At 38.6% G+C, this 15,605-nt stretch overlaps 1 protein-coding gene across 1 annotated transcript in view; it reads right to left on the bottom strand.

Annotated features, from left to right (window-relative positions):
• LOC126413295 (uncharacterized) overlaps positions 1–15,605 on the bottom strand; it is a 640,882-nt gene that overhangs the window by 385,818 nt on the left and 239,459 nt on the right. Inside the window, exon 10 of the mRNA XM_050083195.1 lies at positions 8,503–8,722. Within this exon, the coding sequence (XP_049939152.1) occupies positions 8,503–8,722 (220 nt within the window). The remainder of the gene's footprint in view (positions 1–8,502; positions 8,723–15,605) is intronic.

The raw sequence follows: 15,605 nt of genomic DNA, 5'->3' as shown, positions 1-15,605 counted from the left end.
GTATTTCCAGAGAATCTGGGTACCGTTAGCGGTAATGTTTCCAAATTTAAGATTAAGGACGAGACTCTGTTTTTTTGCAAACCATACCCTATACCTATAAGTCTTAAAGAAGCAGTTAGGGAGGAGCTTAATAAAATTATTGATGAAGATATAATAGAAAGAAGTATGAGTGTCTATAATAATCCCTTAGTAGTAGTGATAAAAGCGACATGTGAAGTGAGACTGGTGCAAGATGCACCCACTCTCAAACGTCATATTGAAACTGAAAGAGATCGTCTGGTTAATATAGATGAATTATTAACTAAATTTAAGGATGCCCAGTATTTTAGCTCTGTTGATCTGACGGCTGGGTACTGGCAAATCCCGTTACATCCCGATTCAAAAAAGTAAACTGCTTTTTTTTTTTCGACGGAAAATCTCACCACTTTCATATACTACCTTTTGGACTAAATATATCAGTATCGGTATTTATAAGAGCACTTGATAAGGCTATTGGATGAGAGTTATTGAAAGAACTAGTGATTTATGTGGATTACATCTTGATTATTTCACCTACTTGGGAAGAATATTGTAGGACATTGAAATAAACTTTGGGCCGATTTAAGGAAAAGGGTATCACCCTAAAGTTAAGCAAATCTCACTTTGTGAAGCAGGAATTAAAGTTTTTAGGACACATTGTGGGAGTAAAAGGCATTAAACCAGACCCAGAGAGAATCGAGGCTATTAAAAACTGCCCATCTCCTCAAGCTTAAGCTAAAGGAACAAGGGGGCAACGAAGTTCTGTTCATAGCTTTAGTAGTACAAAGTAATATGAATGGAGATAAAAAGAAATAGATATTAAGCCAGAGGTATCAAGTCAAATAAGTTTCTGATGAATAATAGGATTGTGCAGACCGAATAGCCCGAAGAAAAGAAATAAAGTTACAACCATTGACAAAACAAATTTAGTTATTAAGGCTATATAAGTGAGCTGTAAGCAATGAACAAGCAAAGAATTTAAGCAGGTAGGCTGAAGGACTCAGGAGGAGGAAAGGAGAGGTACATAGAAATTTTACCTGGAAATTTTAAATAAAATTGTGTGCAGAGGAATACGAAAGAGGCAAGACTATGAATCATTGTTAGAGAAGATAGGGAGGGCACATCCGATATAGATGAAATGAGAGAAAGAGAGGCAGGTAGGCAGACCCAGAGGAGGCTGACCTATACTGAGCGAGCAGGGGCACCAAAAAGGCATTGACCTGTACCATAGTTAGGTATAAATGGAAGGGGCATACCTACCCAAGGATGAGGAAGAAGATGTTTTCATAGTATCAACCCCTACGTAGACTGGAACCCAAAGGGAAAGGGTGGTATAGTGACCTGAGATTGTAGTGGAAAGTTTCACCTGGTAAATTTGAATTCTAAAATTTTTTAAATAGAAAAGATGAGTCCTGCCTCAGGAGATAGAAAAAAGAGAAAACCCCCAGTACAACTAAACAACAAATTTTTTTCAGACCCAGAAAACTGGTGGTTATAATTGCAACAGCTTCTTTTAAAAAAAAAAAAAAAAAAAAAAAAAAAAAGGGGGGGGGGGGTGAGGGATTTAGTTTGGCTCAATCCTGGAAGTAAGAGTAGATATATCTATTGGAAATAGCTAATACTTGTTGTAATATTAGTTTATCATATTACTATGTCTATGAAAGATATTGCCAACAGCTTTATGAAATAACGGAGATGGAAGAGAGTTTTTGTACCTAATGTTTTTATGTAGTACAAAGTAACAAGATAAGTGTTAAGAAAAAAAAAATTATTAAAATATATGTTGTGTGCAAAATACAAGTGTTCGAGCTAAGGGGAGAGATATGTAGTGCCCCCAGAATTTTACGAAAGTCTGGAGACACTCGTGTTCCAGCCGTTTCGAACACGCATTATTTTAATGCAGGGCATAAGAATGAGTGAAGAGTAATGTAGCATTGTATTGTTAAAAAACAAATGGAGAGACTCGAAATAGTGTCTGTTTATTAGACGGTGAACTGCTGTTGAGAGTACATGGACTGGACGTGGATAGTCAGCCATGATAAAAGCTTAAGTATTAAATGTGTTCAAAAATGTGTAATTAACTGAATCTGGGTGTCCGGTAACGTGTGGGCTTACGTCATAAAGTTTAGTTGTTTTTTTGTACAAAGTGGAAATAAATATGTTCTGGTGCATTGAATGATATTCCAAGAGTAGCGTATTTTTTAAATAAGAAGAGAGAGAGAGAATGAGAGAGTGAAAATTTCCCCTTCCTAGCAGTGAAATCTTTGGAGAAGCGTCCGGTGCTAGCAGAAGACATCGGCGCTGCAAGAAAGCAGAACCAGAATTCTTCAACAAGTAAGGCCATGAAAACATTTAAGCTGTATAGAGAGAGCTTAACATTACACCGGGCCACAGCACTATGCTGAAATGAAATGAAACGTCGTGTGGCTAAGGCATCCCATCAGGTAGACTGGTCACCTCGTGCAAGTCTTTTGAGTTGATGTCACTTCAGCAACTCACATGTCGATGATGATGATGATGATGATGATGATGATGATGATGGTGACAACACAACACCCAGTCCCTGAGCAGAGAAAATCTCCGACCCAGCCGGGAATCACACCTGGGCCCCCTGGTACAGCATTCCGTTGTGCTGACCACTCAGCTATCGAGGTGGACTGTGCTAGGCTGTAACTATAATTTCTGATCACTTACCCAGTGATATAAAATGTCTGACAGGTAGCAAAGTAAAAGCTGAAAACAAACTGAAAAAGTTTCTGCTTGACCACTCCTTCTTTCCCTTAGAATATTTTCTTCTGCTGTAATGTGGTGGACACGAATAACTAACTCACACCTGCATATTTTCTTTAAAAAAACTTACAAACATTCAGCATGTAGCCATACTTGCAACATACTTTGTGGTGTGCGAATGTAAAATAACACGTTTCACATCATTACGATTTATCATGCAAATGACCCATGGTACATGAAACTTAAAAATAAATAAGCAATAATCTAACTGAAATCTACAGGATGAAGTAATTTGGTTTATGCAGTATTTCTTGACTTCTGAAAGGTGGTAATGCATCAGTACTTATTACTGAGAGTATAATCATACAACATGTAAAAAAAAGTCTGACTGCATTGAGAATTGCTTTGATGGGAGGATGCAGCATGTTATCTTGGACAGACAATCATCGACAGATGTGGAAGAGACTTCATGAATACCCTAGGGAAGTGTATTTGGAATCTTGCCATTTAAGCTGTATATTAATGACCTGGCGTATGATGCAATGATCTGTAATGAAGTTCTACCCAAACAATGCTATACAATATTAAGCCAGATTGTGATAAGATTTTTAAACTGATGCAAAGATTGGCATTGCTGCTCAGGGACTGGGTGTTGTGTTGTCACCATTGCTTTAAATGTACAGAAATTATAACTGAGCACTATACATGATGAAGAAATTTTGAATCCTATGACTATAATATCAATGACACACAACTGAGATCTACTTCTATATCTACATCCATACTCTGCAGACCACTGTGAAGTGCATGCCAGAGGGTACTTCCAACTGTACCATTTATGAGAGTCTTTTCCCATACCATTCATGTATGGAGCACAGCAAGAACGACAGTTTAAATGCCTCTATAATTAGTTTAATCTTGTCCTCATGATCATTACAGGTGGGATGTGTAGGGGGTTGTGTTATATTCCTACCATCACCATCTTTTTCGGGATAGTTGTGTCTACCTTCAAGAGCCTGCTAGTTCAGTTTCTACAGAATCTCTGTGACACTCTTCCACAGATCAAACAAACCTGTGACCACTCATGCTGTCCTCCTCTGTGTAATTTCAAAATCCCATTTAGTCCTATTTGGTACAAATTCTACAAACCTGAGCAATATTCTCTAATGGGTCACATAGTGATTAGTAAGTAATCTCCTAAGTAGACTGACTGCATTTCCCTCATATTCCACCAATAAATTGAAATCTGCCACCTGCTTTACCTACAACCAAGCCAATGAGATCATTTCATACCCACACAAAATGTTACATCCAGGTATTTCTGAGCTGATCAGTTCCAATTGTAACTCAGTGATACTGTAATCCTACGATACATAGTTTTTCATTTTTTAAGCATTTTTTAACATTTAAAGAAAGCTGACAATCTTTGCACCACTCTGAAATCTTATCAAGATCTGACAGAATATCTGTGCAGCTTTTTCAGACAGTACTCCATTATCGATTACTGTCTGTGAAAAGTCTAAGGTCATTATACAAAAAGAACAACAGGGACCCCAACACACTTCCAAGGAACACCCTCGAAATTATTTCCACTTTTTTCTACATCTGTCGACAACTCTCCATCCGAAATAACATGCTGCATCTTCCCTACCAGAAAATCCTCAATCCAGTCACAAATTTCGCTTCATACCTCATATGACTGTACTTTTGCCAATAAGCATACATATGGTATTGAATCAAATTCTCCTACAAAACTGAGAAATACTAGGTCTACTTGGCTGCCCTGATCCATGGCTTTCAGAATGTCATGTGAGAAAGATGTGATTTGTATTTCACATGATTGATATTTTTCAAATGCATGCCGCTTAGCATTCTATTCGAGATATGTCATGTTTGAGCTCAGAACATGTTTGAAGATTCTACAATCAATGGATGTCAAGGATATTAGTCGGAAGTTTTGTGGATTACTTCTACTATCCTTCACTTAGGTGGTTCTCACTTGTGCTTTCTTCCTGGCTACTAGGCATGGTTTTTTGTTTGAAAACTCTGCAGTAGATAATTAGAAGAGGGGCTAACTCAGGTGAATATTTGGTATAGAATCTGACAGGGATTCTACTGGGCCCTGCAGCTTTCAATTTTAGGGAATTCAGATGTTTCTCAATGGCACTAACATTAATATCTATACTACTCATCTCAAACAAACACTTTAATCTTTCTGTGAGGTGTATAATTTCTCTTATTTTATTTCCCCATCTGATATCTGAAATGGTTTCCTGGCGTTTATCTTAACTTGGAAACTCTTAGTTTTGTCTTTGGTCACAGTCTTGGCTGTACCATTCTTTAACATGACTTCAGTAATCTGGAGTTCTCTCAAAACCTTTTCTACTTCCTTTTCCTGATGTCTTTATAAGATGGTAAATCACAGCATCATCTGCAAACAGTCGATGAGGGCTACTCAGATTGTCTCCTAAATCGTTTACTAGATGGGGAACAGCAGATGGTCTACAATACTTCCTTGCAAATGCCAGATACCACTTCTGTTTTACTCAATGATTTTTTGTTGATGACTATATACTGTGACTTTCCTGACAGGAAATCATAAATCCAGTTGCACAACTAAGACAACACTCCACACGCAAAAAATTTAGTTAAAGTTGCTTGTGAGTAACTTCTTGTTTACTGCAGTCATCTGACACATTCATTTGGAAATAACACTAAAATGTTTACAGATGCACATTTGCAGCTATACTGCTACAAGAAAGTAACATCAACACCTGAATGACTAATTTGGTTGCTCTGTGAATGAAACTGACTGTCGCAGCATTTGGGAAAGATATTCTCATAGTCTATCTTGTAACTAATGGCTAGCTGCTCAAAGAGAGAATGAATCTTGTTGGCTGCTAGCAGTTAATGGTGTGGGATACACAGAACAGCTGAAAATAGGGAAGCCTTCCTACATGATGTGAACTATATTCAGTGATCCAGAATCATAGGAGTTCTCTTTGGAGCTGACAGAACTTGAAACAAAGAGAGATGACAGAGACTCAAACACTAGGATAATGAAATAGCCTCAATTTGCCACTATCCTTCTTCAAGGGACATAGAAACTTGAGTATTCAGGCAGTCTAGAAAGTCTATGATACGTTTGCATGTAACGGAGTTTCCTTTATCCAACTTGTGAGTTCTCAATTTTATGCTTAATATTTATGACTGATGAACAACAGTTCTTCTCTCTCCATTTCTTAATATCTGGATCTCTGCCTTTATGATTCATATTACTCTCCCAGATAAGTCTCAATGCAATGTGTCACTCGCAAGGCCTTGTATTTTAAAATCATTTACAGTTTACCAACATTCGGTACTCATTTTTCTTGGTAGCCTATTACCTCCAGCAGCTTTTTGGTCTGTGAAAAAATCTCTGCTATTTATTGTAAAATTAAGCATCTTGTTCCAAATGTAGAAAAATCTGTTAATGCAGATGAGTAGGAAACACAATTTTGTAATGTTCCAATACGGTATTAGGGTGTGGTGTTTGACACAGTCAAGTAGATTGAATATTTCAGCATAACGTTGCAGAGCAATATCAAATGAAATGAGCAAATAAGATCAGTAGTAGGAAATACAACTGGTCAACTTTGGTTGATTGGGAGAATTCTACAAAAGTGTACCTCATCTATTAATGAGAATGCATAGAAAACATCAGAGTTGACACAAGTTTCCCCAAGTGATATTCCCTGATATTTCCCTGATTTACAGACAAGTTTTGGCATTTTTCCCTGACAAATTCTGAGATCTCAAGGGAGAGTAAAAATGTAAGTTGACAAAAAAATGTAAGGCCTTTTTTATTTCTAAATGTCTGAGCAAAAATGTTGAATACTAACAGCAACATATTTTGTAATGAACTGTTTTTAGATAGAGAAAGTGGCCCAAAGTGTAAATATGTTTCATTAAGACCACTGATGTTATTTTATTTCAATAAAGTGAAACACATTTGATGACAAAAATACAAATTTTGTTGGAGTCACAACACAGATTTAAAATACCTTCACCGCTTCCAGAAATAACCTGAGAAGAACGTAGGCCTCTTGAAAGAAATGTATAAGGTGTGGAAGAGTTATGTAAACTAACACCATGGGTGACCACCAGTAAAATATTGCTTCTACTATGTTCATTAGTGTTGGTTATTACCCACTGTGTTATGTTTATTACTTTACAGGTATTGTGTGATTTTTCTTTCAAGAAATGCATGAGTACATTGCATACAAACTTCTAGCAACCATCACAATTGTCTTCTTCTTATTGTCCATACTTTCTAATACATTAACTACTTTTGGGGTGCCAAAATTTACTAGAATAAATAAAAGTCTATAAAACGCTGCACTGTAGAATGTGGGGAGACAGTCACAATTCCTGAAATCCATCGCCCATGGCCTCTGGCCTGCTGAGGGGCACCACAGCCCTGGGTTCATGGATCAACCATGAAAATTCACCACACTGTGCCACAGACAGACAGACCTGGCCTGTGAGCAGATTGACAACACTACATCTAACAGGCAGCTCCTGCACGTTAGTGGGAACTATGCGTTTGAGATCGGCAGGCCCGATCCATTAGAGATACCCACAGAAATGGCCTACAGATTTGGCCCGTCATGGTAGTCCATTCGTGTGGCCAGATACTCACGTCTCACAGACACCACGTTGATGAAATGAGACTGCAGTGATCACCCACACAACAGATAACTTGCGCATATACAATGAGAATCAATAGTAACGAGGATAATCAGCAACTCACCGTAGAGATGATCACTGAGCCACAGACAGGCACACAGAAAAGACAACCACACTCTCACAATTAAATTTTTGGCTACTGCCTTTGTCAGAAAATGAGAGTGCAGTGCACACACATTCACACAATCACTCAGCACACATGCACACATGACTTGTGTCTGGGCACAGCATTAGCAATCTCAGATCCAAACAAACCATTCCTGATGCCTACCAGCATCTCATCGACAGCTGCTAGGCTAGCAGCAAGTATTGGTGTCAGCACTGACTTTAAGCTGAGGGGAGGGGTTGAAGGGGAGAAGCAGTAGAACGAGAGAGTAGAGAAGGAGTGCACACGCTCAGCTGCCAGTGACAAAGCATGACATCTCAATAAACGAACAATTTCATGCTACTGAGACAAACAACCCTGACACTACTGCGACCCATTCTTGGGTACTGTTCACATGTTTGGGACCCCACCGGCTAAAATTAAAGGAAGACAGCAAAGCAATTCAATCAACAGGCAAGCACTACACTAATGATCCAGGAACTCAAAATGGGACCCCCTGTAGGGATTATGACATTTTTTTTTTTTGTGAAACACTATTGAGAAAATTTGAAGGCTCAGCATTTGCATCTGGTTCCCGAATGATTTATCAGCATCCAACTTACATTTTGTGTAAAGATTGTTAAGACAAGACAAGAGAAATTAGGCCTCATGGAGTCATATACATGTTCATCTTTCCTTTGCTCCATTTGCAAATGGAACAGACAAGTGAATGACTAGTGGTGGTACAAGTTACCCTTCACCATATACCATACGATGGCTTGTGGCACATGTATGTAAATGTAGATGTAATACAATGCTCACTGAATCGCATAAAAGTTAATAAGCTTCCTTCCCTTATTCTTCTTGTAAGTAATATTTCATAGCTACTTTACACTGTTGTAATTTGAGCTTAAATTAACTAAAAGTCATTTTATACAAACTTTGCAAACAGTCAGCATTCAGCAGGTCCTTGCATTTCTCGTGACATTTCACACCACATTCTGTACAGCGAACCCCTTGTCTTGCAATGCCCCAAAGCAGACCCTCACATTCGTAGCAGTAAGTTGGTGATGTCGCTGTCCACAGAACAAAGTTGTGGGGTGTTGTGCTGGATATTGGGTAGATGAGGGCTTGCAGTGTCTTCTTGTACACATGCATTTTCTGTGACAAAAGAAGAACAGAATATTATTATTCTTATTTCATTTATATTAAAACACAGATTTGTTTCACTTTATGCAATATGAATTCACATGAACTACAGCTATGTTTGAAATGAGTAGAACATATTTATTATGCAAGAGAGAAGTACTTGTTATATATATATATATAATATATATATATATATATATATATCAAGCATCCATTCAAACAAATCACTGATATGGGATATGACTATTTTGTACATTGGTATACAGTTTTAAATACATGGCATATTACAATGTAATTAACTCAAAGATGTAAATAATTTTAAGGATGTAATAGAGTACAATACACAGTGCAATATACTACATTAAAACAGTAATATAATTTAACATATAATACAACAGATATCAAAAGGAATATACTGAAAGAAACAGGAGAATAACTTAAATTTATGCCAACATATATTCACTTACAATGATATCTATCTTGCAAATTTGTTAATTTAGAATAATTTTTAACTTTTGCATTTCTTTTACTATTTTGATGTGGCGGAGGAAGTTTATTGCAAAGTTTTTTCCCCAGTCTACAGTGATTCATTCTATCTAAGGGTGGTATCTGCATACTCAATGTGAAGATCCAATTTTTGCTTGGTGTCATATGTACAGACTTCTTGATTTGTACATATTGAGTTGTTTTTAGCCTTTGAAATGTCCTTTAGGTAAGTAACCATGTCAAAATGTACAAGCATGGCAATGGTAGTTTCTGGAGTGCTTTAAATCGGGGTTTGGAAGAGCTTCTGGGTACTGCTAATTCAGCTGCCTTTATGATCCTTTTTGTGCTATATGAAACAGCATTTTTCTTACTAAAAAGTTGCCCCAAAAAATTATCCCATATTGCAGCAGATAACCTGCATTTTTTGATGTTTTTTTTTCTTCTACACATAGTAAGTATTTTTATGCCATAGCATTTTCTGCTTAGCTTCTTGCTGACACAGTTCATGAGTGTGTCCCATTTCATGATTTCCTGAATCTAGAAGCATAGAAATTTTGAGGAGTTTGCAATTTCTAATTGTTTGTTAAACAGATTTAAAGTGGGGATTGATGGATGTTCATATTGTAATGGTGTGAAGGAACACTGCAAAAGTTTTCTCTGTGATAGCAACAACACTGGTGAACTATTGTGCAATGTGTGAGGTGCAATTTTGTATTTCATATTGCATGCCCGAAATTTAATGGATTATTCATCATGCCACGAGAAGTTGAAAATGCACTTCATTCACTTTGTTGGTTGGCAGGGCTTATGGATCCAACAGGATGACTCGCCAGGTGGGCACTATGTCTTCAAGAGTATGACATTACCATAGTGTACAAAAGTGGAAGAAAACACCAAGATGCCGACTGTCTTTCTAGAAACCCTGTGCAAGACCATCAAGACTTTGATGAAGATAGTGACTGTCTCACTTCACTCCAGGATCTCTCTGCTGAGCAGAAGGACACCAAGATATCTCAAATTATGCTTGCCTTAAATCGGTCAAAGGATGTGAAAGGAAAATTTAAGGTAGTTAATGGATTACTTTGCAAGAAAAATTTTGACTCTTTTGGAAAGAGGTGTCTATCAGTGATGTGCTTAGATATTCTACAGAAATTCCATGACACACCTGAGGCCAGATATTTAGGATTTATCAAGACATACGATTGGATCCGCAAGAGATTTTTCTGGCCAGGTTTATTTAGGAGTGTCCGTCATTGTGTGTCGCACTGTCGAGAGTGCCAGAGGAGAAAGGCAGTTCCTCAAAAACCACCTGGCCGACTCATACCACTTGCACCAGCTGAAATGCCTTTCCAGCGTGTTGAGATTGACCTCCTTGGACGATTTCCAATATCTGCTAATGGCAATAGATGGATTATTGTTTGCACTGATTATCTGACATGCTATGCCATTCCAAAAGCCACAAAAACAGTCAAAGCATTCGAGGTAGACAAATTCATCGTGGAAGACATTGTATTAAAACATGGTGCTCCAAGGTTGTTAACTACGGATCGAAGGAAAGTTCTTCAGTCAAATCTTGTGACAGAGATAAGCCGTCAGTGCAACATTACCCATCACATGACTGCCTACCATCCGCAAACTAACAGGCGTACTGAACACCTTATTAAGACCTTGGCTGACATGCTATCAATGTTCATCAATATTGAGCAGAGCAACTGCGATGAGGTGCTACATTCTGTGACATTTCCCTACAACACCACCAAACAAGACACCACAGGATTTACACCATTTTTCCTGGTGCATGGGTGTGAGGTGACTAAGACGATGGACACTGTGTTTCCGTTACATCCTGATGACGTGGACGACGACTACAGTAGCCAGGCGTTAAACTGAGCAGAGGAAGCTTGGCAGTTAGCTCGACTCTGCATGCTGCAGGCTCAAGAAAACGATCGCCGAACGTATGACGCGAGCCACCGCCCTGTTGTCTACCAGACTGGTGACCTCGTCTGGATCTTCACTCCTGTTCAGAAGGTTGGTCTCTCTGAGAAGCTCCTCAGGTGCTACTTTGGACCTTGTAAGGTTGTAAAACAGTCGACTGATGTTACTTATGAAGATTTCATCCCCAACACAAAACAACGAAAGGTCTGAGCTACAGTCCACATCCTTCAAATGAAGCCTTATAAGGATTCTGCAACCCACGGTAAACTCATAGCTCCAGTGACAGGCAACAAGCAGAAAGGTGATGAAGAGTATAGCAGCAAAGGAAGTTTTAAGAAGATCACTGCCAGTGCAAACATCAGTCATTGGGAGTCAGAGTATGCAGGACCGATGACTCGTTCCCACACTAGGACGACATAACACTGACACGCTGTTCTCTTAAGGAGGGAGCAATGTTGCAGAAGAAGCTGAGTAGCACATTCCCTGTGGTGTAGTGGTTATGATACTAGACTGTTGCATGGGGGGCCACGAGTTCAAAAGTCACCTGAACTGTAAAATTTTAATTTCTACATTTGGTTCGAGTACATTCTAGAAGTATCCACAAATGTCAAAAATCATTGTATTGGAATGTTCTATAACAGTATATATACTGTATGTGTTCTGCCCGGAAGCAGTTCGCTCCGCACTCTTGTATGTGCAAGTGCTGAATAAATCTTCATTAAGTGAAGTTAGTGTTCATCATTCATCTAATTACATCTTCTTCTACATGACAATATAATAAGAAAATCAATACTCTTTTCATAACATAACAATGGATCACATGGAACAAATAGCAAAGGTATTTGCAAAAACTTTTTTGATCCTGCAGTTACAAATTCAATGATAATATGTTAAATTCTAAGATGATGACCTTACATGCAGTCTGTTATTACTACATTGACAAAGAAAGTGATAAATTTATCAGACTAACAACAGAGATGAACTGAGTCCCTGAACAAGCACATTAAACAATGGTTGCAGAAATTTCTCTGTAGGGCCCACCCATTCCTTACTGTCTCAACTGAGTACATGCTACTTGTAATTGGTCTTAGAGAAGAAATTAAGTAACATGTATCCATTAACAACTTTCTGCTTACAATAGTAACGAATGCATTGGGTACAGTATCAGTGAAAACAAGCATCTCCAGTTACATATGTTTCCATTATGAAACCAAATAAAAGTTCAAAAGACAACTTTTGAGAAGTAGTATGTATGCTAACATAAAGGCAGCAAGTTACGAAGCACAAAGTGTGTTCAAAAAGTAAGGTGGCTTTATATTTTTATGAAAAAATTTTGTTGTTGTTGTTGTGGTCTTCAGTCCTGAGACTGGTTTGATGCAGCTCTCCATGCTACTCTATCCTGTGCAAGCTTCTTCATCTCCCAGTAACTACTGCAACCTACATCCTTCTGAATCTGCTTAGTGTATTCATCTCTTGGTCTCCCTCTACGATTTTTGCCCTCCATGCTGCCCTCCAATGCTAAATTTGTGATCCCTTGATGCCTCAAAACATGTCCTACCAACCGATCCCTTCTTCTAGTCCAGTTGTGCCACAAACTTCTCTTCTCCTCAATCCTATTCAATACCTCCTCATTAGTTACGTGATCTGCCCACCTTATCTTCAGCATTCTTCTGTAGCACCACATTTCGAAAGCTTCTATTCTCTTCTTGTCCAGACTGGTTATCGTCCATGTTTCACTTCCATACATGGCTACACTCCATACAAATACTTTCAGAAACGACTTCCTGACACTTAAATCTATACTCGATGTTAACAAATTTCTCTTCTTCAGAAACGATTTCCTTGCCATTGCCAGTCTACATTTTATATCCTCTCTACTTTGACCATCATCAGTTATTTTACTCCCTAAATAGCAAAACTCCTTTACTACTTGAAGTGTCTCATTTCCTAATCTAATTCCCTTAGCATCACCCGACTTAATTTGACTACATTCCATTATCCTCGTTTTGCTTTTGTTGATGTTCATCTTATATTCTCCTTTCAAGACACTGTCCATTCCGTTCAACTGCTCTTCCAAGTCCTTTGCTGTCTCTGACAGAATTACAATGTCGTCGGCGAACCTCAAAGTTTTTACTTCTTCTCCATGAATTTTAATACCTACTCCGAATTTTTCTTTTGTTTCCTTTACTGCTTGCTCAATATACAGATTGAATAACATCAGGGAGAGGCTACGACCCTGTCTCACTCCTTTCCCAACCACTGCTTCCCTTTCATGCCCCTCGACTCTTATAACTGCCATCTGATTTCTGTACAAATTGTAAATGGCCTTTCACTCCCTGTATTTTATACCTGCCACCTTCAGAATTTGAAAGAGAGTATTCCAGTTAACATTGTCAAAAGCTTTCTCTAAGTCTACAAATGCTAGAAACGTAGGTTTGCCTTTTCTTAATCTTTCTTCTAAGATAAGTCGTAAGGTTAGTATTGCCTCACGTGTTCCAACATTTCTAAGGAATCCAAACTGATCTTCCCCGAGGTCTGCTTCTACCAGTTTTTCCATTCGTCAGTAAAGAATTCGCGTTAGTATTTTGCAGCTGTGACTTATTAAACTGATAGTTCGGTAATTTTCACAAATGTCAGCACCTGCTTTCTTTGGGATTGGAATTATTATATTCTTCTTGAAGTCTGAGGGTATTTCACCTGTCTCATACATCTTGCTAACCAGATGGTAGAGTTTTGTCATGACTGGCTCTCCCAAGGCCATCAGTAGTACTAATGGAATGTTGTCTACTCCCGGGGCCTTGTTTCGACTCAGGTCTTTCAGTGCTCTGTCAAACTCTTCACGCAGTATCTTATCTCCCATTTCGTCCTCATCTACATCCTCTTCCATTTCCATAATATTGTCCTCAAGTACATCGCCCTTGTGTAAACCCTCTATATACTCCTTCCACCTTTCTGCCTTCCCTTCTTTGCTTAGAACTGGGTTGCCATCTGAGCTCTTGATATTCATACAAGTGGTTCTCTTCTCTCCAAAGGTCTCTTTAATTTTCCTGTAGGCAGTATCTATCTTACCCCTTGTGAGACAAGCCTCTATTTCCTTACATTTGTCCTCTAGCCATCCCTGCTTAGCCATTTTGCACTTCCTGTCGATCTCATTTTTGAGACGTTTGTATTCCAATATTTATTTATTCATCAATATTCATGTTGTTCCCTTCAAAGTAATCTCCCTCAGACACAATACACTTGTTCCAATGCTTCTTGTGATCCTCGAAGCACTTTTAGTAAGCACTTTTTGGTACAGCCTTGAGTACTTCCAGTAATGCAGTTTTTATTTCCTCAATCATTTAAAATCTTCATCCTTTCATAGGTCTCTTCAGTTTGGGAACAGGAAAAAGTCTCAGGGGGTGAAATCGTGAGTGTGGTGACTGAGGCATGATTGTTGTGTTGTTTTTGTCCAAAATATCTCTTGTAAGCAATGACAAATTAGCAGTGGTATTGTCGTGATGCAAAAGCCATGAACAGTTTTTCCACAATTTGTAAGGGGTCCGTAGGCCCTCACTATAAGTTTTGCGACAGCACAGGTTGACAGCACAAACAATCGATAGTGTGTGTCGGGTTGCGAGAGCGAGAGCGAGTGTTGAGTCAGTAGTGTGTGGTACGCGCTGCGGGCCGAGCCGGGTGTGGTCTGTTGCTGGAATGCAAGACCGTACCGACAAAGGGAGTGGCCATTGCCGTGGTTTAACCCCTTTGTGTTAGAAATATACGGGAAAGTGAAAAAGTATAATTACTAGTGTGATTCAGTGACATTTTTGTGCCGATATTGTAATTACGCGTCTACCGCGCCGGCATCATTTGGATTGCAGTGTTGGATCGCAGTGTTGGATTAGAGTGTTGGATTACAATGATGAAAATTGCGTGTGACAATAAGGAATAACGAAAGGGCCTGTGCTGAGATTAGCCGTTATTAACTCTGTAGGACGAAGGCAGTGGCTGTCTCCTTACTTTGGTGTTTTTGTGATGAATATAGGTTGTTGATTAATGAAGCTGTGTTGTTGTTCTTCTTGCCACCAGACATTTTATTATTACAGCATTCGAGAAGGACAAAATGGAATGTAACAACTCCGTAGCAGTCCAATCCGATTGCCAGCCCCATTAGGTACACGGTCACATTAATTATTATCTATTTGGGCTGCTATCAGATCCCGATCGAGCGGGATAAGTCAGTAGATTAAACCGGAGTGTTACACCCTTGGCTTACCGTGAAAGGACAAGTGCAATTTTTGGACGAATCGTAAAGAACAATAGGTAGTTTTATCTTGCTTAACGCGAGAAAATATTTTTCCAATTTTGGATCGAGACAGAGGATAAACTTTAAAATCGCGACAAGAAACAGTGCATTTTTTTTTTTTTTTTGAACAATACGAATTAATAATATCTTACAATTGTGAATAAACTGTTTTTTCTTGCCATATTAGAT

The sequence above is a fragment of the Schistocerca serialis genome, chromosome 7 (genome assembly GCF_023864345.2).
Source record: "Schistocerca serialis cubense isolate TAMUIC-IGC-003099 chromosome 7, iqSchSeri2.2, whole genome shotgun sequence".
Classification (NCBI taxonomy): Eukaryota; Metazoa; Arthropoda; class Insecta; order Orthoptera; family Acrididae; genus Schistocerca; species Schistocerca serialis.
This window is presented reverse-complemented; position numbering and strand designations above follow the sequence as displayed.